This window comes from Pholcus phalangioides, unplaced genomic scaffold (assembly GCF_987345545.1).
Source record: "Pholcus phalangioides strain wild (caught in Gottingen) unplaced genomic scaffold, Ppha-v1.0 ptg000029l_1, whole genome shotgun sequence".
NCBI lineage: Eukaryota > Metazoa > Arthropoda > Arachnida > Araneae > Pholcidae > Pholcus > Pholcus phalangioides.
Genome location: NW_028301619.1, coordinates 7,324,227 through 7,352,162, shown reverse-complemented (window position 1 = coordinate 7,352,162; position 27,936 = coordinate 7,324,227). Strand labels below are relative to the sequence as shown.

General features: G+C 33.7%; 1 protein-coding gene and 1 non-coding gene across 2 annotated transcripts; both read right to left on the bottom strand.

Annotated features, from left to right (window-relative positions):
* Positions 1 to 27,936, bottom strand: LOC149067635 (DAZ-associated protein 2-like). The gene is made up of 5 exons (XM_089252479.1): positions 27,734 to 27,936; positions 21,482 to 21,661; positions 18,919 to 18,965; positions 12,476 to 12,625; positions 1 to 10,814 (listed from the first exon to the last, which is right to left on the bottom strand). Exons 1-5 carry the CDS (start codon positions 27,750 to 27,752, stop codon positions 10,686 to 10,688), a joined length of 525 nt encoding a protein of 174 aa, XP_089108605.1. The 5' UTR covers positions 27,753 to 27,936; the 3' UTR covers positions 1 to 10,685.
* On the bottom strand, positions 22,031 to 22,104 carry TRNAS-GGA (transfer RNA serine (anticodon GGA)). Its single transcript has one exon. It is a non-coding gene; the product is annotated as a tRNA-Ser (tRNA).

Genomic DNA, 27,936 nt, shown 5'->3' with positions numbered 1-27,936 from the left:
TTGACTTCGAGCTCTTTTTTTTTATTATCAGGCATTTTTAAATGCATTTGCTGTACATGAACTAGAAAAACACAAGAAATAACAGCTTTCATGTAGAATCATCTGCTCATACTTTACAAAGTAAATAAAAATGCATACTCACATACACAAGTATATATATCTTTGAGCTGCTTTTTTTTTTAACAAACAATAGCAACAAATAAATATAATTTCTAAAGACTTTTGACTCATTACTTAATCCTTTGACGAGTGAATATGCTTCTACCATAAATTTCCCAAAATAATTTAGTAACATTGTGATAATATATACTATATTTCATAATTAATGTATATTACATAACAATTCTGCAGGGTTGTCACAAAGTTTGATCGATTCATAAATATATAAAAGTGATTTTATTCTCAAATAAATGCAGATTGACAGAATTCAAGGAATTTTTCCCATATAAAACTACTAATTTTTTTTACCAATTATTTTGTTTGATTGCCATCAGAAGTTGCATGGGAATTATTTAAAGTCTTATCAAAACATATCTCTTTCATATAGCTCTACAACTGATGCAAGGCAAAACAATATAATCAATACAAATTATTTAAATCAATTTACAGGCATTGAAAATAAAATTTGCATCAGTTAGCATGAATGTAACCGTAAATGTTAAATGAAGTTGCCAGATTACTTTACTAGCTTTCTTTTGTGTGTTATACTCCTTCTCGCATATGCATTTAAATTTCTTCTTCAAATATACAGGCTGCATAGCAAACAGGGAGTGTGGCATTTTACTGGTGGGTCGTTAATCGTAAAGGCATACTTCCAATTAGAGAACGTTCCCAAATAACGTGTAGTACTCAGATATGTATTCATGTTTCAAGGGGTTTTGTGTAGTTATTAAAAAACAATTAACTCTTTCTTTATACAGTCCCAGTGTGCGCCAAATTAGAAAGTTGTTGCCCTGTCTCTCCAGATGCCAACAAAAAAATAACTCCATGTTTCTAAGTGCAATATTCACTGAGATATTTGAATTTGAAAAATGGAGGAAATTTGGGGAAAAAAATACAGCGTTAAATGTGGATAAAACGGTTTTTCTACATTTAGAACTGTTTTTTTTCCAATCTTTCCTCAGTTTTTTGAATTTGAATATCTCAGTAAATATTGGGTTTAGAAACATGTTTTTTTTGGCATCGGAAAAGACAGGGCAACAAGTCTCTAATTGGGTTTCAGGGCGCACAGGTACTGTATAAGTTAATTTTTTTATTTTAACAACTATACAACCCCTTGCAACATGAATGACATATGAGTACTACACATTATTTGGAAACTAATAAATTCTAATTGAAAATGTACCTCTAGGATTAACGGTTCACCAGTAAAATGCTATACCCCCGTTTGCTATGCACCCTATATATAGCCAAGCATGAAAAATATCATAAATCTGTTAAAAAATGACATATTCTTACTAATAAAGAAGTGACGAAAAAGCAAAATGAGTCAAATTAATTTTTTTTATTATTAGGGCAAGACTTAAAAATTAAGATAGAAAGAAAAATGAACATAATGAGGTAAATCATATATCAAAAAGGACTTTTCTTCTTCTACAAGCTCTTTGAGAAATTCTAAACCAATTTGAATCCTTAAGCACTGGAACTTGCCTCCCTCCCTACAAAATTTGGAACCCCAATAAAATAATGAATTACTGGGGGCAGAGCCTCCCTAATAATTCATGAAAATATGTAATTCACTCCCCACTTCTCTGCATACGTCCTTGAATCTTGTATAGATGGGATGTTTGAAACACTGGACCTTCCTCTCCAATGTTATAGTATGTCAGTGCCTTTGAATCCACACAGCATGGATGCCAAAACACTGGAAATACTCATTTTGTACTAAAATTGCAAATATTGCATAGCACTGTTAATGTGTCTTTCATGGGATAACAGCAAAAAAAAAGAGATGAATAAAGATACTGCACCTTACAAAACCAGGTACAAACTGGAAGCAACCCAGGTGAAATCAATACTTTTTTATAATAAAGATAATTGTTGTCTGTTCTTGTATATTCTTATGTTTTTAGAAACATCATGTTTATCATCAGTGTCCGAAATCTAGTCAGCGTATCTATTTTTTTTTTACTCTAAAAAGATAAGTTTCTTGACCATAAACATAGGATCTATTTAACGTAAATTGGATATGCCTGATCTATTAGCCCACCATCAGGCACATATAGAAGCACAAATTATTTACTATTTTCTCTCTGAGAAACCCCCCCCCCCCATGTCTGAGTTTCTGCCAGAATTATACGTGACTCACGGTATCTTACTCAGTTTTTATGGATTCAATTATCACAGTATGGTATCTAACACAAAATCAGTTCAAATGTTTTAGTTCATTTACAATCACATATGACATATTTTTGTGTTAATCTGGGATATTGGTTATGCCTGGTGGTGTTATTCTACTGTATTTCTCCCTCAACAAATAACAAAATAAGTTCAACTAATTCTATCCCAGTATGAAGATACAAAAAAAAAATTCAATTATAAAGTTGTATTGTAGAGCAGTGTTTGCCAAATAGCACTATACTGTCCCTCGCAAGTGGTAATGAACCAGACAAAGGAAGCAATAGAAAGTGCTCTTAAAACTGCTGTGTGTATCGTAAGAATATTTGTTCTTGTGGTATGCACAGCAGTTTTAAGAATGAGCACTGACACTGGAATATCTAATTTTTGGTGTTATTACAGTCGAATCCTGTTATAACGAACGCCAAGAGACCGGAGGAATCACTTCGTTAAAACGAAATTTCATTATAAAGGAATTCCAGGTTACCTAGCATTGTTCCTATGTAAATTTATTTGGGGGATTAGAAAAGTGTTCGTTAAAACAGGATTAGACTGTAGTTATGTTTTTCCATTTTATCCACTTTTGCTATTAATGGAATCAAAGCACCTTTAAAGGAGAGCAGACTCATGGTCCACCTTTGAGCAAAGAGCAGGCTCTAAGTGATGTCTCTAAAATTGTTTGAAAAAGCAGGATAGAAAACAATGATTGACTATAGCAATGATACTGACACCATACTTTTGCCTCAAGATGGCGGATTAGTCAGCCTGGTATTTCAAAGAGCTCTTAATACAGCACTCTTGCATAAATGATTTCTGATCTCCACTAAAATGGAACATGAACCAAAGCATTTCTTATTAACAGACTCCTAAGTTTTCTACTTTGTTTACCTTCTAGGGATAATGTTGGCACGCAATAAAGAGCAAACCAAAAAATTATCCATACAGGATCTTATTTCAAACAGTGAAAGTTATTTGAATCTTTTTGTTCACGCCTCCTCAATTTTTTAAGAATCGATAAATGAGTTGCTTTTGTCTATACTCCAGGGTTCTGAATATTATTTTTTTCCCTGTCACAAATCACCTTATATTTTCATGGCTCTAACAAGAATATTATAACAAATCAATAACCATAATTAACCCAACAATTATGCAACCTACACATTGAGGGAGATTCGCTAAACATAACTGATACTATTGTCCAAAGATTTTGGATTTGAGTCTAGACAAACATAATGAAAGTTGTGCATTATTTTAACAAAACATTCGAACATAACAATATATAGAAATGAATCCAGACAAAAACAATAAATAAATTTGGAAGGTTTATAACTTTGAGTGATGCTCTATTGCAATACCTATTGAAAATTTACCTTCATAGCTTTTCAGTGGTTTTAAATATAAGCATTAAAAGGAAAATTTGGAAAAAAATTTTTGAACCATATTTTTTGTATACATATCACAGGGTGTTTACCATCATGGGAAAAACAGAAAGGTCACAAAAGTCATGAAATAAGAAAGATCACAGGTTGTTCTACGAACTGATTTTTGGATTTTTTTCAGCAAGTTCCCATGCTCAAAAAACATGAACCCTTATCAGGTTTCTCATCACAGTCATGCAGTGGCAGTTGGCAGAAGGTTCTCCAACTTTAATGTACAAATGTGAGTTTATTTCAGTTTTAAAAAAATCACAGAAAATAACCAGGGATTCCGTTAATGATTCTCAATGAAATGCTTCATTTTGCAAGCCACGCAGTCAAACAACGAGTGTTGAGTCATCAACGTTGCCAAATAATGTGTTAAATCACTAATGTTGCTAGATAAGTCAAAAACATATCACAGAATTTTTCTTTGGGTATATGGTAGACACCCTGTATCAATGAATGAAATAAAAAAATATAATCATGAAAAAATAAAGCCAAAATTGCATCACGCACTCACAACAGACATTAGTTTTCTGGTGGCTGGTTCCTTTAAAATGTTGATAATAAGCAAAACATTTCATTAAATCGGCAAGATTACAAAGACCCACTTTTTCCCCCAAAGTCTAGTGATTATTGAGAGAATAGGCAAGAACTTGAGAAACCAAAACAATATCCACCACACTCAATAAATCTGTCATCAATTTCACTTGCAAGAACATAACTTTTATCACTGATATTGCACAAAGAAAGAAAATTTTCAGTTTTGATGAAAATGTACAGGCATTAATTACATGTCATAATTTATTTGTCCCCAATCAATTACGATAAAACTATACAAATTAGAGTTTACATTTAAATTACATATTTTACAATATTTGAAAGAAAATACAAAGAGAGAGAAAGAAAAAAATTATATTTGAATGGAATATGGCGGAACAGTTAATTTAACATGTGATGAAGAAAGCTGGGACAGGGAAGAGAGCAGTAGCTAAAAGCTAGTAAGATGCTCTCGACCGTGTATGTTTAACTTGTCAATGTTTAGTTTCTGAATATATTTTGTTTAAAAAAAAAAACACATCCCAGAAATTTGCAAACACAGTCCATGAAATGCTCAAGTTTGAAAGCCAAAACTGGCAGTATGGCATTCTTTCAAACGTAGCATAATTCCAGTCTATTACCTTACCATGGGCAATTTACTACCTAATGAGTTGTGTCGAGAATATGGATGTATACCCAATGGTCTGGGCACATGAACTTTAGTGTTGTCATCTATTTTTTTTTCTATTTCAAAATATGAGTGGAGCTTAATGATTGAAATATTTGTACTGGTGCAGGTCTGTTGCTCTCTGTGGCAAGACTTTAATAGGGAGATTCGCTTGTATTCAACAGTATGGCTGTAATTTGCATTTTCATCTTATAAGAGGTTCTTCAGCATATCAGTGGTAAAAAAATTTAATGGATAGTTGACTACTAAAGATTAAACTAATCTAGGTTTACATACATAACCAAGGAAGATGTATATTATTTATTAGTTGAAGTTTGTGTGTCCATTGGCATGGAAATATTTATGTAATAATCTATTTTTATTCGGATGTTCCAATTTTTGAAAGTTAAATGAAAAAATTATTTTGACATTTCAGGTGATATTCAATCAACTTTTTGAATTTTTTTACCGCTAACATATGCTCAAGAACAATTTCTTAGATTACAGCCATAATTTAGGCTTTTCAAGCATTTCATGGGATGTTGCAGTTTTTTTTGGATGAATATGTACATCATTTCAATGATTAGTAAATACAAACAGAATCTAACAAAAATTGAAAATAGTCTGTTATTTCAATGTCAACATAGACCAGGTGCTTGTGCATGCAAATCTAGAGACCATCTTATCAAGAAGCACTACCTTACATTAAGTAATTGTGGTCCTCAGTGTAAACTGGCTGTGGGTAGTGAAACATAATCAGCATAAAAAGAAATATTACAGTGCAATGAAACGACTAGTGAACATCAAGTTCAATTGCAAATTGAAAAAAAAAAAGACAGTAATGGTGTACGAAACAGAAGCCATTGAGCAGAAAAATGGGTTTCCAACTACAGGTGAGTCATGCTCACGATGGCCACTGACAAGCAGAAATCCACGATGTAATCGATCAAGTGTCAAAAATCCAGGTGTGATCATTCTAAACACATTTTTACAATAATATCTGTTATTGCTACTGTTAAAAGCACAAAGTTCTTTCAGGTCATGGACCCTCCTAGAGTAAACAGTCTTCAATATATCCCCAGAGAAAGAAATATATTTGAATGGTATTCATCAATCTAGGTGGCCAGGCTATTTGTCAACTGTGTCGAACGCATTTACTTAGAAACGTTGTGCCCAAAAATGATCAAGCATCCATGCCACAGTGCAAAGTATCCCTATCTTGTTGGAAGATATCATTGATCTGTAAATTTTGTATTTCACAACATAAACTTGTCGCATATCCTGGTAAATATTTACTGGTACAGATGTCTCAGCAAAGCAAAGTGGGCCTATGACAATACCTCATGAAGGGGGGGGGGGGAAGCCATTCTGAAAGAAACCCTACCTAACATCTTCCATGTCATCTGAAATGCTTGTAGACTACCTCCACCTTTTTTCTACACAGAAAAAATAATGCCACTTCTCAATGCTCTTACCATCAGGTGGGTTTTTTTGTGCACAATTCCTATATCCTATATATTGCCACAACTGATTTGTTTCAGCATACCACTAAAACATCGATGCCATCTCCAGTGGAATGTCACTCTTCTATTTGTCAGCTTACAAGAAAATGAAAAAAAAGCACTTGTGTGCCAGTCGGTGTAATGGTTAGAGTACAGGGTTTGTGTATCGAAGGTTGTGGGTTCGAATTTCAATGTAAATCCACTCGAATTTTTTTGCCGCTGTGGTGGTCGAGTGGTTATAGTGCCGGACTCGTGATACGAGGATCCGCGTTCGAACCCCACAGTGGTGGTCGGCTGAAGTTGGTTTTCTGTGGTTCCCAACTTCAAGGCGCAAATGCGAGCCGATCTCCCCGTTAAAAAGTCTCGCCACAGAGAGCAACAGTCCTACAACGGTAAATCATTCAACCATAACACTTCAGTCATAGTTAGTAAAACTGGGGGCAGATGACAGCACTACACATAACAAGCATTACACAGAAACAAACTTTACGTCAGGTTGCACTACACGTACACGCACATTCCCGCATGTACCGATTCGTTGGGGGGTTCCGCGGGGGGGGGGGTGCATGTGTGGTGTAGCAGTAGTAGGTAGGGGCTCGGGGATCCATGATGTTCTTAAGTCAGCCACCTCGTTGGGCAATTTGCCTGTTGTGCCGTTGTATTTGTATTTTCCTTTCGTATTCAAAAAAGTTTTGATCACATCATATAAAAGCTGTTAAATAATATTAAGTTTTTTTCTTGAATAATATCATTAAACAACTTACTCTCAGCTAGAATATGTATCAAAGCCAGTCATTCATTTAGGTTCTACTAATATTTCATGCAATAAAATCATACTAAAAGAAATCTGTACTCAAGTTTAAAAAAAACCTTATATGTAAAAACAACATATATATATAAATGTTACTCTCTTTGATAACATACATCTTATTTAATCTTTATTATAAGAAATACAAATTGGATAAAAGTAAAGCTTGTTTCTTAGATGCTGCAAGAACAGGAAAACTTTACAAAAAATATTGTGAAGTCTGTGTGGATTTAATTTATATATTTTAGATATTTTTATCGAAATACTTCAAAAGCAATTCACAAGTATTCAAATTGACCTTATCTCATGAAAGGAAAATGTCATATATTTCCAAACACCAGCAGTAATGTTTTGAGACAAAAAGATATGTGTATCCAAATCTTTCATGGATAATCAATTATCATTGAAAAAAAGGAGCTTGATCACAACTATTTTTGAAAATCTGTCAAAATATTGATATTATATTAAAATTGAAAAATAAACTCAAAATAAAGATACACAAGTTTAAAAAGTGGGACCAGTTTTCATTTAACCCTTAAAGTGCACAAATATAGATATATAACTTTTCATATGAACCAGAAAAAAATTTCTATTTGAAAAATCTGAGATAACTTGATGGATATTAACAATATGATTATAAAATAAGAAAAATTCAGTAGGCAATTTTTTTAATTAATTTTAAGTTTTGAATGATTTATAAACTTTTTTTCGACCAAAAAGCGTGCAAATGCTGAATAAAAAAAGTAAAATTTGGACTTTGAATGTTAACTTTTCATCATCTCTGCCAACTTCACTAAAGAAACATCAGTCAACAATGCACAAGGGATAGAGAGGAAAAACCTAGGGGATGGAAGGTGTTAAAAATTCAATTTGCAACATTTTTATGTTAATAGTAAACAAAACATTTTTGTTAAAATTCTATGAATTAAAACTCACTAAAATTAACTCTTTAGCTACCGATAATACTTTAAAGTGCCAGATTAGATAATTTGTTATGTATTGACTGTTTGAAATTTTATTTCATTTTTTTCCCTTCAAATTGGAACTAAAATTTATATAATAATTATTTACTCTTATCATTATCTTCTTTTTTCATACCAATGAATTGGAGCTAATGTTCATTTGGCCACTAACATATTTACAGGATATTATTTATTGGAATTGGTTTTAATATTACAGATTTCATTAATCATTCAATTATAAACTATAAATCTTAAATTTTATCAGCCAGGTCAGAATGCATAAAGGGACTATGGTACAACAATGCAATATGACTTTTAACTATCCATTATGGGCATAATGGTAAGATGGCTGATGCAGGCGTCATGAGTAAGATAGTAGATAGCAATGCACATGCTGCTCTAACAAATGCTTCATATTTTCTCATTCTATAATCACCCTAGACCAACTGCTCTAGCTTTTGGTCACCAAAATCTGTCATTATGGGTTTGTTATTGTCATGCAGATGCCCACTACTTTAACTCAATTGTTAAGTAATTTGTTTGATTTTCCAGCCAGGTGTGAAACATCTAATTCCATCATGAGGTCAGTAAAGCATGATATAGAGATTGAGAGATGTATGCATTACTCAAAGATTCATAAATTAATGCCTGTTGATATATAGGTATGCCATTAAAATAAATATTTTATTTATGTAAATTCACAAAAAAATTAAGCTTTGTGCAGAAGTGTAAAACATAACCAGACAAGAACACATTTTATGTGCAAAGTGTAAAGGTTTGGCTTGTTTTAATATTTTAGTTTTTGTCATGACATTATGATGAAGTTAAAAAATTTACATGCAATGGGTCTTGGATTTTAATGCATTAACCAAATTTTCATTACAAAAAAGATTGTCATGTGAAAGCTTCATCTATACGTCACTTGCTTAAAAGTTAACTGGTTAGTACACCAACCTATATTTTCAGAGATTTGTGTATAAATTTTGACTAAGAAACACAAGCATTTTCTGGAGCAGCTGTTCCGAATGAACTTCAAACTCTGGGTTCTGGTTTGATCAGCTCTTATGAGCAATATATATATATATATATGACCATAGTACTAAAACTGATTAAATGCAACAAAAAAGAAATGTATAAAGAATAATGGAATGAAAAAGTCATTTGTGAAAATAGTTAAATGAAGATAAAATATATTTAACCCTTTCCGGTGTGGGTTGACTGTTTTATATGGGATTTTGGAAAACATCTGCCCTTAAAAGGGTTAAAAATCAAGTATTTACAATAAATTTGAAAAACAAGATTGAAATTATACACTGCATTTTTAGAATTCTTAGAAAATTGTAAAATATTGGTTAGTAAAATTAAGTGAAATACCATGAGTGTTTACAAGTTTACACAAATCAAATGAGAAGAAAGTTACAATCTATTTGCTATGTTGTAACACATGATATATGTGTACCTATGATGTGTTGATTTCAATTGATGGAGGCACTATTGGCAAATTAATAGGAAAATATTCTTCATAGTTTTCCAGAATGGCATTGGCATACGTATTATAGCATGTTTTCTTGTGTGAACTATAATTTTACTCCTACATGTGACAACCCTGAAATTTCTTGAATATTCAGTTGAAATTTTTTGACAGCTAAACAAACCAAACCATCTTCCATAATATGTTTCTCAAAGAGGGTTTAAATCTTCCTATTTTGTACACCAAATTTGTGTATAATACTACAACCAATTCATAATTTGAGCATCTAATCTAATTTCTTAGTTCATCATTCATGAACACACCTTGAGAAACATGCTCACATAAGTGAAAGCACAAATGAGTAAAAACACAAATTGTTTCAAAATTTTTTCATGACTTGCAAAATAGTTTTGTGATTTAAAATTTTTAAAAAGGCTATTTCTACAAACTACAAGAACCACCTTTTTTTATTATCTATTTTCTTCATATAATTTTTAAATATATATATATATGTATATATATATATCTTTAGCACCTTCTGTGCTTTATCTACACTTGCATAGATAATTTGTTTTGTCATAAATAACACTTGCTATGGCTTCTGTTAACAAACACACACACACAGAGCAGAAGCTTAACACATTTTCCATCAAGGTACATCAAATGCTGAGAGGTACCTGTAAAAGTATATATAAAAGATATTCATGAAAAAATTTACAAATCACAAAAGTTAACAAACCACAGTTTTAACAGTATTATTTTGTTCTTGTTGCTTATAAAGCTTTTAAGTTCTGTTGCAACTCATTTGCTCACAAGTTTACCCGTCAAAGGATTAAAATAAATAGAAATTAAAGTTTTTACTTAAGGTGCTTGCCCTTATTTACTCAGGGCCTGCACTGTTCCTTTGCATCTTTTGAAAAGGCACGACCCCTCAACACAAATCCTCCTTCATTTGGATTCTCACTCGTCATAGTGCTGTTCTACCAAAATGTGAAACCAGCTCCAGCTCCACCAGTTATGAAGCCATTTTTTTGTTGCCCAAGAACAACAGAATTTCCTTGCATCATTGCTACCTGTGCTGCATTAGGAGCTACGCCTGGTGGAGGTGGCTGCAAAAACAAGAAAATGAAATTTTTATGCATGACACTGATGTAAAAAAGTTCAAGTTAATCAAATAGAGAAAATACACAATACATATTTTTTTCAAATGCTGCCCCAAAACAGTGATTCTCAAATTGTGTCACAGCTCTAACAGGCATAGCTAACCTTTGTCAGGGGTTTACGGTGGACTGTCCTCATTAATGTGTGCCTATTAAATACCATGAAGCAGTTCTTTGTTACACTATCCGGGGAAGCCACAAATACATGTCCACTAGGGCAAGGGAGCCACAGATGACAAAAGTTTGAGAGCCACTGCCCCAAGAGATCCATATGATTTATCCAGGAAAATTGCTAGAATAAGTTACAAACACATGTCTAAACTTGGAATCAAACCTTTAAAGCTAATTTCAACTACCACCCAACAGAAACCTCTGTGTTGGATGCACATGATTTGAGACACACAATAGTTACAACAGAGGCCACTGTTACAACAGGAAAATATGATTCCTTTGAATATAGTAAATAATGGCTAATGTTATTGTGATATGAATGTCGCTCTCCACTTGTTAATACAAGATATACAGAAGACTGGATGTTGTGAAGATATTTAGTATTTGAGATGTTAATTTTTTAAGGAAGGAAAAAAACGCTCTAGCGAAGGAAAAAATCTCTATCTCCTCTGTAGCTTAGTGGTCAGAGCACTCGTCCGGCAATCGAGGGACCCGGGTTTGACTCCCGGTAGAGGCAGAGATGAGTTTTTTCCTTCCTTAAAAAATTAACATCTCAAATACTAAATATCTTCACAACATCCAGTCTTCTGTATATCTTGTGTTAATGTTATTAATAGCTCAAAAGATATCATGATTATGAAATGCATTTCAGAGGGTTTTTAAGTGCATAATGCTATTGATTACAAGTTCATAGGAGCAAATTTGCATCTCTGAATTTCAATGAAAGACTGAGAAGCAAAATCTCAAAGAATGGTTATTCACAGCCCCATTGGTTTCTCGGGATGTGGTGCCTTTCATGGGATTTTGAGTACTTGCTAAAAAGGTATCTTTATATTCAAATAATTTCTAAAAGAATATCTTTAGAAAGAATGCAATATATAATACAGCTCTTTCTATCACACCTCAGCTGAAACACAAAATATGTTTGATATTTTCCACAGGGAATCTGTCTATTAATAAACTGTCTATAATCCTGATATTGGTATGAATGTTTTTTATGTAGAGATTCAGACTTTATTGTAACTTTTACTCTACATTATCATTTGCATACAAAAATTGTATTTCACTATAGTGAAGAATTCATAAATTCATAATTTAGAATCCATAAAATAATCCAAAATATGATGTATGAAATATGAGTATCAAATCAAACACATTAGAAAAAGGAATTTCACAATAGCTTTTCAATTTTTTTTTTTTTTTTTTTACAAAATTCATTTAAATATTCTGAACCAATTATGAACTTTATATGAAGCCACATAATGTGTAGCATCACTTTTATAATATTCCGTTTTTCATATGAAAAAACTTTAAAAAAAACCAATGAGCAAATTTAAGACAACCAAACTTGAGAAAAATTAAAAATAGAGCTTACTATATTATTATTAGTTTAGCTCACAGTTTATCATTTATTTATTAATCATCATACAAAGACTTACAGGAACAACTGGCATGGCATGACCATCAAATCGTGCCCCAGCATCATATGCAGCTGGAACATAAATGGTCCCTGGGCGAGGTGCATAGATTTGAGTAAGATGTGGCAGATATGTTGGTGGAACTGCATATGCTGTAACATTTGGAGCAACCTTCTCAGCAAATGAAAATAAATCAAAGAATATGCAAAAATTAATATTACTCTTATCAAATGATATTCATATAATTTTTCTTTATTAAAATCTAATAAAAAAAGAAGCATCTTTGTTCCTGGCAAGGTTCATTGATACATATAATGATATATGTCTTTTTTTTCCTTCCAAAAATTACCATGATATGACATTTGATATTTTCAAACTATGGATAAATGAATTTTTTATTCAGAATTTTCTTAACTATAAATTAATACATAGTCTGACTAAGAAGTTTTAAGGCTGATTCAAAAGAAACCATCTACACTGATTCAAAAGAAACTTTGTAGATGGTGCCATCTGTTTGCAATAAAAAGAAATATATAGGTGGCCTAACGTCATTCATGAGCTATTACTTCATTGCTGCCAACATCCATTCAACATATATATACACACTCCAGGGAAGAAACATTCTATCTGTTTTCATAGCTTAGGGGGTAGAGCACTTATCCAACATACTTGGCCCCACACTTTTTCACTTTTTATCAATAAACTCGATCAGGGTATCGATGGAATTGCTAACAAATTTGCAGATGACAGTGAAGCTAATGGGGGTAGTCAGAAATCAAAGCAATAGGGAGTTGCTCCAGACCCACTTAGACAAGACTGGAACATGGGCAAATGAATGGAGCATGACATTTAGCATTGACAAGTGCATGGTCACTCATTTTGGTTCGAACAAGTCACATTTCTCTTGCGAGTTGGTGTTACTATCCCAGATGCAACTAGGGTCAATTGGCAATTCTCATTGACAAGTGGCTTAGGTTTTCTAAACATTTGTTGAGCGGTCGTGAAAAAAGCAAATAGAACACATGGTTTCCATTTTCAAAAAGGTCTCTTCGCGTTCGCCTAAAGCCATTCTTTGACTTTTCTGAGGCTTAGTTCGTCCTGGCCTGGAGTATGCTGTAAGGTTTGGAGACCATACCTAGAGAGAGACATGGACTTGGTTGAAGGGGTGCAGAGAAGAGCTACGCGTGTCCTTGTTGGAACACGAGGCTTGAGTTATGAAGAGAGACCTGATTTTTTGAATATGTTTACATTGGATGAACGCAGGTATTGGGGAGATATGATTAAAGTGTTCACAATTTTCAACAGGATGGACCATGAATTATTAATACACCGTCAATAAACTGCTTTCACAAGGGGAACACCAGTATCAATTGGTAAGGAACAATTCTAGGTTATGGTGTTGCAGGGAATTTTTCTCTAATAGGTTTGTTTTTTAGAAATATATGACATCCATATTTGTTATGGGCATCTTTTTCTTAGCTACCTTGGGCATTTTGACTGTTGTGTGTGTGGGCCTTGTATTTGTATTTGTAAATGAGAGACCAGGGTTTGAGTGTGTGTGTGGGCCTTGTATTTGTATTTGTAAATGAGAGACCAGGGTTTGAGTGTGTGTGTGGGCAGAGATGAAAATTTTTTCCCAAAATCATCATCTCCAAATACAACCAGTCTCCTGAAAAATCTTATAAACAGAAATATATAGTAAAAAATCCTCATTGCTGATGCCAAGTGGCATCAATTATTGTTGAATCCTTACCAAGACACAACATATTACTTTTGTTCTGTTTACTGTTGTAATGGAACCATATCTGGAAGACATATGAAGTTTAAAAAAAAGCTAGCAAAACTTATCAAAAGATGTAGAAAGTATATGGTGATGAGTTTTTGTCTTGGTTGAATGTTTATTCATTAATTTTTGGGACCAGACTTGGACGCAAACAAAAATTGGTTCTTGCTACACAACGATGCGCCATCCCAATTTGCAGCTTTATTATTTTTCTGTTTTTAACAAAAAAATGTAACTGATACACTGACACCCCCCCCCCCACACACAAACACTCATGAGATTTGGGGCACAGGTAGATTACTTTTTGTGTTCAAAGCTGAAGTGATTCAATGATATCAAGATGATCCATGAAAAATGATGAAAAATAATGTTATGAAGAAGCTACAAGGCATTCCTGCAAAGGATTTACAGCCCTCGCAGAGGGCAGCTATTTTTTAAATATAGCTCAAGAATGCTATTTTTTAAACTGTATACCTCCGGTTAGATAATACAATATTTGTCAATCTGGAGCGGAGGTTTCCAATTTTTGGAGTACCCTTGATGGTTGCAAGACTGTTCCACAGAACCCAAATAAACAAATATAAATATTTTTACAATATATTTTGATTGGACCACCAATAAAAAAAATTTACATTTTTTTGATACTTTCCTTCTTTCAAACCGAGCACAACTCAGGTCTATTGCCTTGGGCAATTTACTACCTAGTGAGTTGTGCCGGAAGTGTAAGTGCATGTACCTAACAGTTTGAGTGTGTATCTAGTGTTGTATCTGATTTTTCAGTGCTGCCATCTATATTTTGGAAGTGAAGTGAGTGACGTGTAATCATTAAATATTTTTACTGTTTGTAGGACTGTTCCTCTCTGTGGCGAGACTTTTTAAATGGGGATCGGCTCACATTCATGCCTCAAAGTTGGGAACCACAGAAAACCAACTTCAGCCAACCACCACTGTGCTGATGGTGTGACTCAAACCTGGGTCCTCGCAATGCGAGTCCATCACTATGACCACTCAATAACCACAGCAGTCATCTTGATACTTTGGAACTCAAAATCAAGAAATCGTGGAAGGCAAGAACGTATTGGTGGGTATTACGTAATTATTCTCCAATTATTCGCCCTTAAGTAGGACCATAAACTAAGTGGTGCTCATGAGTGAGGAAAATATATTAGGTATTATACATGTTTGACTTTAGAATAGCAGAGAGCCTCAGTCTTTTTCAGAAATGGATGGACCATAGGTACACATAGAATAATAGGGATAGGTATTGACATGCTATAGCACATTTAGAAATCACAACAGGCCCAGAATCGTAACACATCCTTTTTTCAGATATTATCTCCTTTGTTCATCTCTCATGTTACCACTTCCCCAAAACAGTCTTGGAATTCATAGTAGGCCAAGGTTGCTGGTACAGTTACACAAACTGGAAGGCCCCCCCCCCCCATAGTTTCCTTTTCACTCTATTCTTTCTCCAGGCACCATATCTCTTTTTCAAGCAATGCTATGGGTAAAGAAAATTAATTAAATTTTTAACAAATATTCCCATTGATTTTTTTTAAATCTTTTACATTTCATTTTCAGTATTAATGTGTCACAACAGTAATTTTCCGGGAATTTTTCTTCGGATTTCGAGAACGGGAAATCGCAGAGAGAATGGGCGGGCGGGAATTCTCGAGCGGAAACGCTAATGCCACGTGTGTTACTGCAGACAAAGAAATTGACAGACTGGTACAAAACAGAACACTAGATCAAGTGGATGTAAACAATAAAATTGTTGAATGGGCTTCTCCTGTACTTCACGTCGCAAAGAAAAATGAACAAATTCGTCTATGTGGAGGATTTCAAATCTACAATAAATTCTTACCATACCTCTTGAGTCATATCCATATCCAACATTTGAGGATGCCATTGCAAAGTTGAATGGTTGTGTAGAGTTTAGTGTGATTGATCTGAAGGATGCATTTCTTCAATGTTCAAAGAAGTATCTGGTAATTTTGACACACAGGGGTTATTACCCTTACACCAGCATGCCATTTGGAATATATCATGTGCTCCAATTATTTTCCAGAAACTGATGGATCAGTTCCTTGTCGGAATGGAGGGAGTAACCTGGTTCCAGGATGATATTGCAGTTGGTGAATCCAACAGAACTGAACACTTATTAAGACTTCGCAAAGTGTTTGATATTTTTTGCTTGAGGACGCAACAGTGAAATTTACAGCTGTTCAAATTAGAGATCAAAGTCTTGGGACACAGAATCAACAAAAACGGTATTCGGCCTGACAGCGACAGAATAAGAGCTTTCAGTGAATTGTCTGCACCAACAAATGTTCCACAACTAAGATCTATTTTAGGTTCAGTGAACAATTACAGTAGATTTATCAAGAACTTGCAAATGCTTTTAGCAATCTCACACAAACTTCTGCAAAAGAGCAAAAGTTGGAAATGGAGCAAGGTTCATCAACAGTTCTTTGAAAACATCCAAGAACAAATATCATCTGATATAATGCTAGTATATTTTGATCCAGCAAAACCAATCGTAATGTCTTGTGATGGTTCAACTAAAGGTTTGGGAGCTGTGATCTAACATTGTGTTGATGGCGAACTGAAAATGATTGCTGCTGCTGCTTCCAGAATACTCAACCAGGCAAAAAAGAACTATTGATTGAGAGGCCTTTGCCATTATGTTTTGACTGCAAAAGTTTTACAAGTACTTGATAGGCAATCACTTCACTATACAAAGTGACCACAAACCACTTGAACGCATTCTTGGTAATGATAAGGAAGTATCTCGTTTGGCTGCTTCAGGATTAACAAGATGGGGTATCACTCTGAGTGCTTTTAATTACGAAATCAAACATCTGCCTGGCAAAGAAATGTGTGTTCCTGATGCATTGTCTTGACTACCTTTGCCTGAAAAAAAAAGCATCAATGATTTTGAGAGCAGTGAAGCTGTCCACAGAGTTGTGAACCGTACAATAAATGAGCTCTTTCTAACACGAAGAATTCTCAAATCCCAAACAGAAAAAGATCCTTTTCTAAACAAAATTATTCTGTACACAGAACATGGATGGCTACAGAACAACAAATTCGATGAGAACCTGTATCCATTTTATGAGAAACGACATGAACTGTCTTATGAACAAGGGATTTTAATTTTTAACAATAGCATTGTAATACCAAACAAGTTGAAGATGTGTGATGGAGAAGATTCATGAAGGTCATGCTGGCATTGTTTCAATGAAATCAGTATCCAGAATGTCAGTATGGTGGCCATGCATTGACCGTGATGTAGAACATGTGGCTAAAACATGCTTGGACTGTAACATAAACGATCCAAAAATTTATGAAACACCTCTATTGTTATGGAATAACACAGGCAAACGCTGGAATATAGTACACATTAACTTAGCACAGCTGAATGGTGATAATTGGCTTTTCATCATTGACTCTCATTCTCAATGGCTAGAAGTATTCAAGCTAAAACAAGTCAAATCAGCTTATGTGATTAAATGTTTCCGAAAGCTGTTCGCTTCATATGGAATTTGTCTGAAAATGGACCACAATTCACATCATCTAACTTCAAGGAGTTTTGTAACAGAAATGGAGTCAAACATGTCAGAACACTTCCATACCATACCATTCCAAAAGCAATGGTTTGGCAGAGCAAATAATTCACACTTTCAAGACAAGATTCAGAAAAACATCTAATCAGTTTGAAGACCAAGAACACCAAACACAAGTCTTCTTATTCAATTATCATGCAACTGTACACCATGCCACAAATGCAACTCTGGCTAAACTGTTCCTCAATAGAGAACTATGTACTTTATTCGACAGGCTGAAACCAGATCATATAAACGATGTACCAAGCCTAAGCCAAACTGTAACATGATAAAAGATCACGGTACAGGGAATTCAACACTGGTGACAAAGTATGGTTATGCCAAGGAACAAGTTCTTTATGGAAATCCACTGTCATACAGCATCGAACAGGTCCTTTGTCTTATACAGCTGTAGATGGTGAATGTGTTCATTCAGATCATTTGAAAAAAAAGAGGAAAAAGAGCCAACTATTGATCAACATGAAGTTACTCAACATAAACTTTGCGATCAATCACCTGAAGAAATGTCTCAGCTTGAACATTCAACATGCTTCAGTGAAAATCATGAACAACTCACAGAGTCTATCCCACATCTTGATGATGATGACAGAGCAACAAGCACCTACACTTTCACTTGGTGGATCTTTGAGGAGATCAGAGCATAAGAGAAAATCATCTGAGATTTCACGAGGAATTCAATTATTGAAATGGAGGAGGGGTAAATGTAGGGTATCTGGCAACATGGAAAGAACAGTATTACTGGGCAGATAATGGCAACACCCAGGGAGAACATAAATCGTCAATGACGAGAACGGCCACACGATCCCAGTCTCCAAGAACAAGAACATTGCTATTTTGTATTTTAGTATTGAATTAATTATGTAACATAGTTTAATAAAATGAATATCCCACAGTTAGTATAGGATCTTATGGGTTGGCTTGAGATGGGGGACATTGAGGAAAAAAAATTGAAGGGGAGCGATGGAACAAAAAATTTGGTAAACTATGATTTAAATCAAAAAATTTTGGATTTGTTATGAGAAAGAAATAGAAAAGTATAAAATTAAATCACTTACAGCAGCACTATATGGGAGATGATGTGGCAAAGGAGTTGCATAAGATGCTGAAAAACAATACAATACAATGAAATATCTATGAATTAAGTTTGATTTAAAAATTTTGTTTGAAAATTTTGCAAAATAATAGGGTATTTTTAAATGAGGATATGAAATATACTGTATTCACTCGCATTAGCCAGCATGCCATAAAACTTGGGGGACACTAGCAACTTTGAATGTTAAAGGCTGGCCCATTCGCAGCATAGGGGTAATTCAAGTATTACGTCAGCATCGAGGGGGGTTTCGGATTTGCTGACTTTTGATGATAAGGGGGGAGGGGGTTTGAAGGTCGCTTACGTCATCAACCACCCCTTTTTGAAGATATGAAATATTCTAAGCTGCTGACGAAATTTTGCTGACAGTGGGGGAGGGGGGTCAGTGTTGTGCCGACTTTTGCTGACAAGGGGGGAGGGGATCAAAAATGGCTGAAAATCTGCTTAGGGGCCGTTCAAGTATTACGCAAGCAAATTTTTAGCCATTTTTGACCCCCTTCCCTCCCCCCCCCCCTGTCAGCAAAATTTCGTCATCAGCTATGCCCCTCTGAATCCTAACTCATATTTTCATAAAGGGTGGTTGATGACGTAAGCATTATCCAAACCCCCTCCCTCCCCCCTCGTCATCAAAAGTCAGCAAATCGGAAACCCCCCCCCCTATCGATAATGACGTAATACTTGAATGGCCCCATACTGGGAAAAGTAAAGTTTAATAAGGATCACAGAATGCATTCAAAAAACCAATATCCATTCAAATTAAGTGTTAAATAAATGATTCAGAATAAAATAATTGTTTTTTAATGTAGCAAACATATTTTGCCTAGGAATTTAATAATGATAATAAAAACTGTACTTACTTATTCATCTAATTTAATTACTGTGCACCCAATAAGTGAAAAATACAGATACTGTGTGTATTTTGTATGCTTTTCTGCATGCTGAGAGAATAAAATGCTGTGCTACTTTTGTGTTATGTTTTGTGTTTCATCATGTTTTACAGTGCAGTTCTTCAATTTTTTGCTCTGGTTATTCCACTTTTATATACACATGATCAATTAATATAAAAAAATACTTATTAGTCTGGTAATGTTTCTATTTAACTTCTCTAATTTACATGAATAAATATGCTCAGTATCTAACATTTTTAATAAATCAACATTTTTGATCTAGCAAACTTAAAATTATCTGAACATACTAGTTTATAAAACCGAAAGGATCCTACGATGCAGAGAACATACAAGCTTCAAATCAGCCAATTCAAACAATTTTTACAGTTTAAATTGTTCCGGTCACAGATATTTTCCGGAATCTGTGACCCAAATTTCTTGCATGCTGTGAAATGTAGATATCCTTGTATGCTGGGTCTCTCTCATTGTTTCCCCGGCATGTGGGCTAACTCAGGGGGAATACAGTAATATTATAGATGTAAGAAATCTGACAAGACCAAAAACCTATGGAAAAATTTAATAAAAAAACTTATGGTTATATCCTTAGGTTTTTAAAAGCCAGGTAATGACGTTTGACCTTGAATACAATGATATTTAAATCTAAAATCACACCCAAAAAAACAAAAACCCACTTAATACATTTAATTTAACCCATTTGCATACGGAAGGAGAATAATCTGAATTTGTGATTGTCCCTTATCACCAAACATGGAACAATCTGCTTGTATGTATGTGAAAACTTGTTTCCTTATCAATGCATGATGATATTAGATGTAAATGGGTAAATTATTTAATACGCAAAACTATTACACTAAAAAAATCACACTAAAAAAATGCATTAAATAAACCCCCCTAAAAAAATTCACACAAAAAAAAATACTATAATTGAATGAAGAACTCGTCCATTGCAAATAGAGAAGATAAAAAAAAATTGAAGCAAACCTGTGTAAACAAAATACTTCCAATAAAAATGAAATAAAAGAGGAAAGGAGAGAGACTTAAATAAAAAGGCTGACATATTACATTTGTATGTCTTGTAAGCATTCCCCAGAAAAGTTATGTGACAATTCCTACTAATTATTTTATTCATCACACGCAAAGAATCAATGAATGCAACATGATCGCACCGAAGTGAGAAAAAAGAATAAAAAACATACACAATGATCTGATCACTACTGAATCATTAAGACACCGAAAATGTTTGAGATACCAAAGGTGATAATTAATAAGTAATGACATAATTTTTAGTATAATACTCACAAAAAATATGAAAAATGGCATGGGCTATAATTGCACAGAAAATTATATATATTTTTTTAACTATCCAAAAATGATTAGCAGTGTGATAACATTTGATGTTTTAATTAAATTCAAAAGCATTTCATTCAAAAAAGACATGTAATGCACATTGTGTTCTCACTTCTTTTTTTAAATCACTTTGGGGCAATTGATTTGTGAAACCTCACCATCTGGGTGTTGTCGTCACCATGTTGGTTTAACTAGAAGTGGCTTGTAACAGGTATAGGCCTATTGATTTGAAAAGAGATTCTAAAACAACAGAAATTTTAAGAAATTAATTACCTGGCAGATACGTTGGTGTAGATGAAGGTAAGTATGCAGGTGTGGTGTACGCAGAAGCAGGATATGCTGGATAAGGAGATGTCATAGTCACTGGGCTCACTGGATGTGGCGGTGCACCACCAGCAGCAACTCCTATGTAGGCTGGAGCAGATGGAGCAACACTTCCTACTGCTGAGTACTCTAAAATTATAACATATACTTGTGATTTTAATAATTAAAAATGCATTTAATCAAATATTGATTAGAATGAAAAAGATAGAACAATATTTATTTATTTATTTAGCAAAAGAGATGTACAAACATACATATACAAACAGAGACAACTTTTTATCCAAGGTGAACATGACTGTCACATACTGGATAATGGGTTATTGATTAAAAAAAAGTACAATGTGTGAGGGGGGGGGGAATACCAATATATATACACTTGTTGTACATAAACACAAAAATAAATGAGGGATATGAATGAATAAAAAACAACTTCAATATTCGAAGGTTTTAACAACTGGATGTTGCGAAGATATATTTTGGAAAAAGAGAAAATTCAACTGCCCCTGCGGGGAATCGAACCCACGTCCTTTCACTTTCCGGGTGAACGCCCTAGACCACTAGACTACAGAGGCACCGAATCTCTCAATCTTTCCTTGGAGCTCGTGTACACTGAAAGGGACCGTACATGGATGGCCAGACCAGACTCAAGCCAAGCTCACAACTGCTGACGCTGCCACCAGATGGCGACTTAGACAAGGATGACGTCACTCTCCGCTATCATACGAAGGTTTTAACAACTGGATGTTGCGAAGATATATTTTGGAAAGAGAGAAAATTCAACTGCCTCAACGGGGAATCAAACCCACGTCCTTTCACTTTCCGGGTGAACGCCCTAGACCACTAGACTACAGAGGCACCGAATCTCTCAATCTTTCCTTGGAGCTCGTGTACACTGAAAGGGACCGTACATGGACGGCCGGACCAGACTCAGGCCAAGCTCACAACTGCTGCAACATCCAGTTGTTAAAACCTTCGTATGATAGCGGAGAGTGACGTCATCCTTGTCTAACTTCAATATTCTCTGAAAAACTTGATTATATAACCTTATGCAGAAATTGAAACACTCAATAAAGTAATCCACTTTTTGAAAAATACTGAATGAATTGCTCTACTAAATTACTCTCACATGTTTTAATATATAAAGTCAAATCATGACTTTGTAATAGTGCCCCACCTCAATTTTGCACCATACCCACTCAGCGCCAAAAATTTTCAGAGCCAGAAATCTTCTATTTCTAGGCTTTACACCTGTTAAACCGTGATTCAATATAACAGCAAACTCATTATAGTGCCAGAATTTGGTGGTATAAATGGTGGCGTTAAATCAGGGTTCGACTGTAAAATTCTTTAATAAAAAAAACATGCATTCCAAATTAACATTATTTGAAAAAACTCAGAAAAAAAATTGCATTCACAAGGAATGTCTTCAAGTTTTTTTTTTTTTTTTTTTTCAATTTGTAAATACATTCCAAAAAAAATTGCACGCTTCATGGATCCTTTTTCTGTCACATGATTTCAATGAAAGGCCAGTTTTGTGCTATGTAAATTCTAAGTATATAGCTTATATGGATGATTCCCAAAAAAAAGTGTATATTCCACTTTTTTTAAATGAAAAATTCAAAGTTGAATTTTCAAAATGAAATTGATCTCAAATTATAGCCAATGACTTGAAGTTTAATGTTCCATAAACATTTTTCACTTTCATTTTGCAATAATATTTTATTTTTTGGGTTTTATGACTGAAAATCATGGATTTCAATTATACAAAAACAAATATCGCTGTAAAAAACTAATTATTATTTCTACTGTTTTATCTCTTAAAATAATGAAATCAGCTTATTTCTTACACATATGCTGAAAAAATGATAGCAAAAGTTAATTTTTTTTAAAACTCATTTTGATGGTTTTTATGATTTTTACGAAATAGTACATTGAAAAGTTTACTTTTAACATATATATTTAGCTACTCAAAATCTAAAGTTTTTATTTCTGACAGACAATGGGTTGGTAATTTATAATTTAACATCTTAGTTTGAAGTGATCCTAAAATTGTTCGCCCATGAACTGAAAAAATGCTTCCCGTAACAGTGTGGACACCATTGTAACAGAGTGCACAGAAATATTTAACTGAGAGAAAGATATCTCTAATATTCTAAATAGGCTATGCAAATACACTTTTATTTTCTCAAAAATTATATACAAAATGTTATAGATGACCCAGAGACTCCTTTATAACCTTTGAAAAACTTCCACCCATGAGAATATTAAAAAAACATGCACCCCATCCATCGTAGTTTGAGTTTTGGTCTGGTAAAATGTTTAAAATGTGGTGAAAGTAGACACTGGACTTGTATATATTGTATCATCAGGATAATTTTTCTTTAACTTCAAAATTTTTTGTTAAAACTGAATGGTAATTTGATGTTAGTATAAATCTCGAGTTTATGCCTCTCACATTAGTGATTCAGAGTGTCCACTCTGAATCACTAATGTGACGTGTAATTAGGAGGGGGAATTGGACCTGGAAACAAAGATAATAAAGGAAAATAACGGTTCTGTCCCATATTGCTAAATAACGACTTTTACTCGTACTAAAATGTCCCTCATGACATCTCCCTGAATCTGTCTGGCAGTGATTTTTAGGATCTGTACTACTTAACTTTCATATTTAACTGAAAAAATAACATGATGGAGAAAGTTGTAAAGGGTTTAAATTGAATAGATAACTTATCAAAAATTTAGCTTGAAACTTCAAAACCTTTTAACTAAGAAAAATTAACTTTAAATTACAGTTTCCATTCTGTTGCATTGGTTGAGTTTTTGGAAGATGTAACAGAGTGGACAAATTAGCCTAAATTATTTTTTTTCATTATAAATGAAAATGATTGATGAAAACTTTTATATTTTGATGCATATCTCTATGTACTATCACTTGATGTTGATATAGATGAAAAAAAATTAATTATTTATGATAATGACATAACAGACTGGACATCCAACAGAGAAAAATTAGGCACTAAAGACATAACATGAATATTAAGTCGTTTTGCAAAAGTCAAATCCAAAATTTTTGATCAAGCATTTAAAATAAACCTTTCAATGAGCTCAAAAGTATCAAAATCTGGTATAAAAATATATTTCCCAAATGGCCATAACTGAATGGACATTTTAAAATGGGAAAAATTTCAGGAAACAAAAATTTTTTTTTTTTTTTAATTTCGTCAGTTTTATTTATCTATGGCACCCCCAAAGCAGAATATGCAGAAATCTGCGACATACGTCGCAGAACAATCAGTGCTACTGTAGAACAATCTGGAAGAATTTTAAAGAAAATGGAAGAAATACTATTACGGGAAATTTTACTGCAGAACATTTCCAGTCAGCCGATGGTTCACTGCAGAACAATGCAAAGCATTCTGCTTTGGGATATGGCGCATATATAAAATGTGATTTAAAGTTTTTTCAAAAAAAATTCCAGAGAGATTTGCACCAAATCTCTTTGTTTAGCCCTTTTTGAAGCTGGGACAGCCAGATTTTAAGGGTTAACAACAATGATTTTTAAAAAAAAATTAGATACCTGAAACAAATTAAGAAATGCCATATAATGACAGATAATTAAATAAAGAATCTGAAAAAAATTAAAATTACTACCAGATTGCTCTGAAATTTTGTAAAAAAATTAGTTTCTGAAACAGTTTGTACTTTTTTTTGGGGGATGAGAGAATACTGCAGACTATTTCAATAAATTTCATGACGTGATACCTCACAATAAATTTAAATTTTCAATTATATTTGAATTTAAAATTTTTCTTAATATCAGTTCATAGTTTTTTTTATAAAATCTTTAGTTCTGTAACTGTATAATTCTTTTAATTATTAATGGAAAATAAAAATTCTTGTTAATTATATGATGCAGCCCCATAATAATTACTTTTTGATTGACAAGTGTACAAGTGTTTGAATTCATACATACATTGATGAATTATTGGAGGTTGATAACTGATTAAGCTTTTGAATAGTGTTCGTGTCAATAAAAACAGAGTTTCTCGGAATAAAGGCCATAGTCGTAAAGGTTCATTTTTATCTTAGCATATCCAGCGCAAATAGTTGGCATCATTTATAAGTGTAGGAACCTGGGGGCTGGGGCTATTTGAACCCCACAATAAATTTTGTAAGGAGGCTGGGGCCCCCTAAATAATCAATTAATACACAATGTGCAACACATCATTCTATCTCCTGCATATGGGATTGAGTCCTGTATATACAGGCAAGGTTGTCGAAAGTGTTTGAAACTGGTGGGTGCTCATCTTGATCTTTAAGTAAGAAATTTCTATTTCTGAATCGATTCAGTGGATGCTCAGACCATAGGCGTACGCAGAATTTTCTCAATGAAGGGGGTTCAATTTTTTTTTCTTCTGGGGGGGGGAGGGTTATGTTTTTTCCTGCAAAATAACACTATAATCTTGGCTTGAGGGGGGGGAGGATTAGAACCCCAAAATCCCTCCCTTTGCGTACGCCAATGACTCAGACCCATGCCATAAATTAACGTGTACCCACAGCACCCTCGGCTCTAGTGCCACTGTATATGGGACAATTTTCAGTCTCCTCATGGTGGTCCTTCTGGCATAGGTGCCGGAACCTAAGGGTTGAGGCTATTTGAGCCCCCCCCCCCCAATAGATTTTGTGGTAGGGGGGCCAATAATTCATGAATATACAATGCACCATTCCACCTCCTTTGTACAGGCTCAAGTTCTGTATACACAGGATGAATAGGAATTTTCATGCCCCCTCAATATTTTCTTCATGTCTGTGCTTCTGGCATCATTTATAGCAAGCAATGAAATGAGCAAGACAACCAATTAAAAATTTTTTGAGCTAGCACACATAACAAAATCTTCTAACTCAGTATTAATAATGTAGTTTAGACACCTTCTGATGATGATGCCAAGCACTAATATCAGGGAAATGTTTAGAAGAAAACAAACTCGTACTGATGACAGCTCTATGCCTCAAGAGAATGAATTTGAATAAATCTGTGGATTCATTTTGTCCCACTGTGATAATTTCTGCATGCGAAGGCTATTTAGACAGAGACCTATAGACCTGTACTCCAAATGAATATGATTCGATAAAGAATGGTAGAAAACACAATGGGCTATAATTTAAATTGCTATTTCCATATTTTGAATTTGAGCAATTTTCACACTTTTCATTGATTGGTTTAAGATTGATTAGATCTTGGCAAAGTTCATGGGACACAATCTCCTATATTTTCAAGTTTTCAATATCTTACAAATAAGCAACATCATGATTGAAAACTGCACAAAAAAATTGGTTTCACAGAAGGTCTCCACTAAAGTGGTAGTCATAAGATCAAGTTTTTAGCCTACTCAAATCTTTGTTATATTTTCTCTTTCATTGTTCTCTTTCTCTGTTACTTTCTCTTTTCATCGATTACTTTAGGTGAGGATTTATTATAAAAAATATCTTGACAACTCTTTTGAACTCATTTATCTCTTTCTACAACAGTGGTTCTTAAACCTTTTACTATGCAATACAGCTGTTGACTTATAATTCACATTTGCCCGCCCACTCAAATAGTCAATCCATCATGGAATATTATCCCACCTCAAACTTAGATTTCTCACACCTGATAAAGAACCACCCTATTAAAACATAATTTTGAAGTTTTTTTAAAAGACAAATGATCTATTAATTCAGGTACTGATTGTGCTATTTGTTATGATTAATGAAACAAAAAGACAAATCTAATATCAAACCATACTGTGATAACACAAGTGAATATAAAATTTTGTCAACAGCCAAATTATTTTTCACATTAGATAATTTCACCAAGATTATTTTTTCAAATCTATTCAAGAGAACCGGGGCAATATTGTATATCTTTGAACATTAAGGAGTTGTTTCGGTTTTATCAATACATAAATAAAAAATGGTTTTTTTTAAATATTTTTTTATTGAAACCTCCGTTTTTAATTGATAAGTTTCTCGAGAGTTAGTCAATTTCATAACATTCATACGTATTTTCGTAGAATAGCCAATTTGACAGGTGAAATGTTTTCAAATTATGGACATCAGCTGGATATTGTCCCATCAATTTTTCTTTTTTAGAAGTCTAACAATGGACGTCGGAATTGATGTTTTTTTTTTTTTTTTTTTTGTTTGTTTTTCATGGCTCACCTTTCTTATCCGACGACATCGAATCATGTGAGTTGATATTTATTCTTTAGATTGTGTTCCCAAATTACTTTTGAGCAATTTTCACACCTGAGCACTAACGAGACCAAAGAGGTTGCGGAGGGAGAAACAGATGATTTCTTTATTATTATTATTTGCTAGTAGGAGAGAGGAGAGGTTACCACAAATATTTCCACAACAAGAAG

Coding starts and splice junctions, on each gene's coding strand:
- LOC149067635 (XM_089252479.1), bottom strand. Junction 18,966..21,481: donor TACACCAACGTATCTGCCAG/GTAATTAATTTC, acceptor ATTGTTTTTCAG/CATCTTATGCAACTCCTTTG. Junction 12,626..18,918: donor ATCTCCCATATAGTGCTGCT/GTAAGTGATTTA, acceptor TTTGCTGAGAAG/GTTGCTCCAAATGTTACAGC.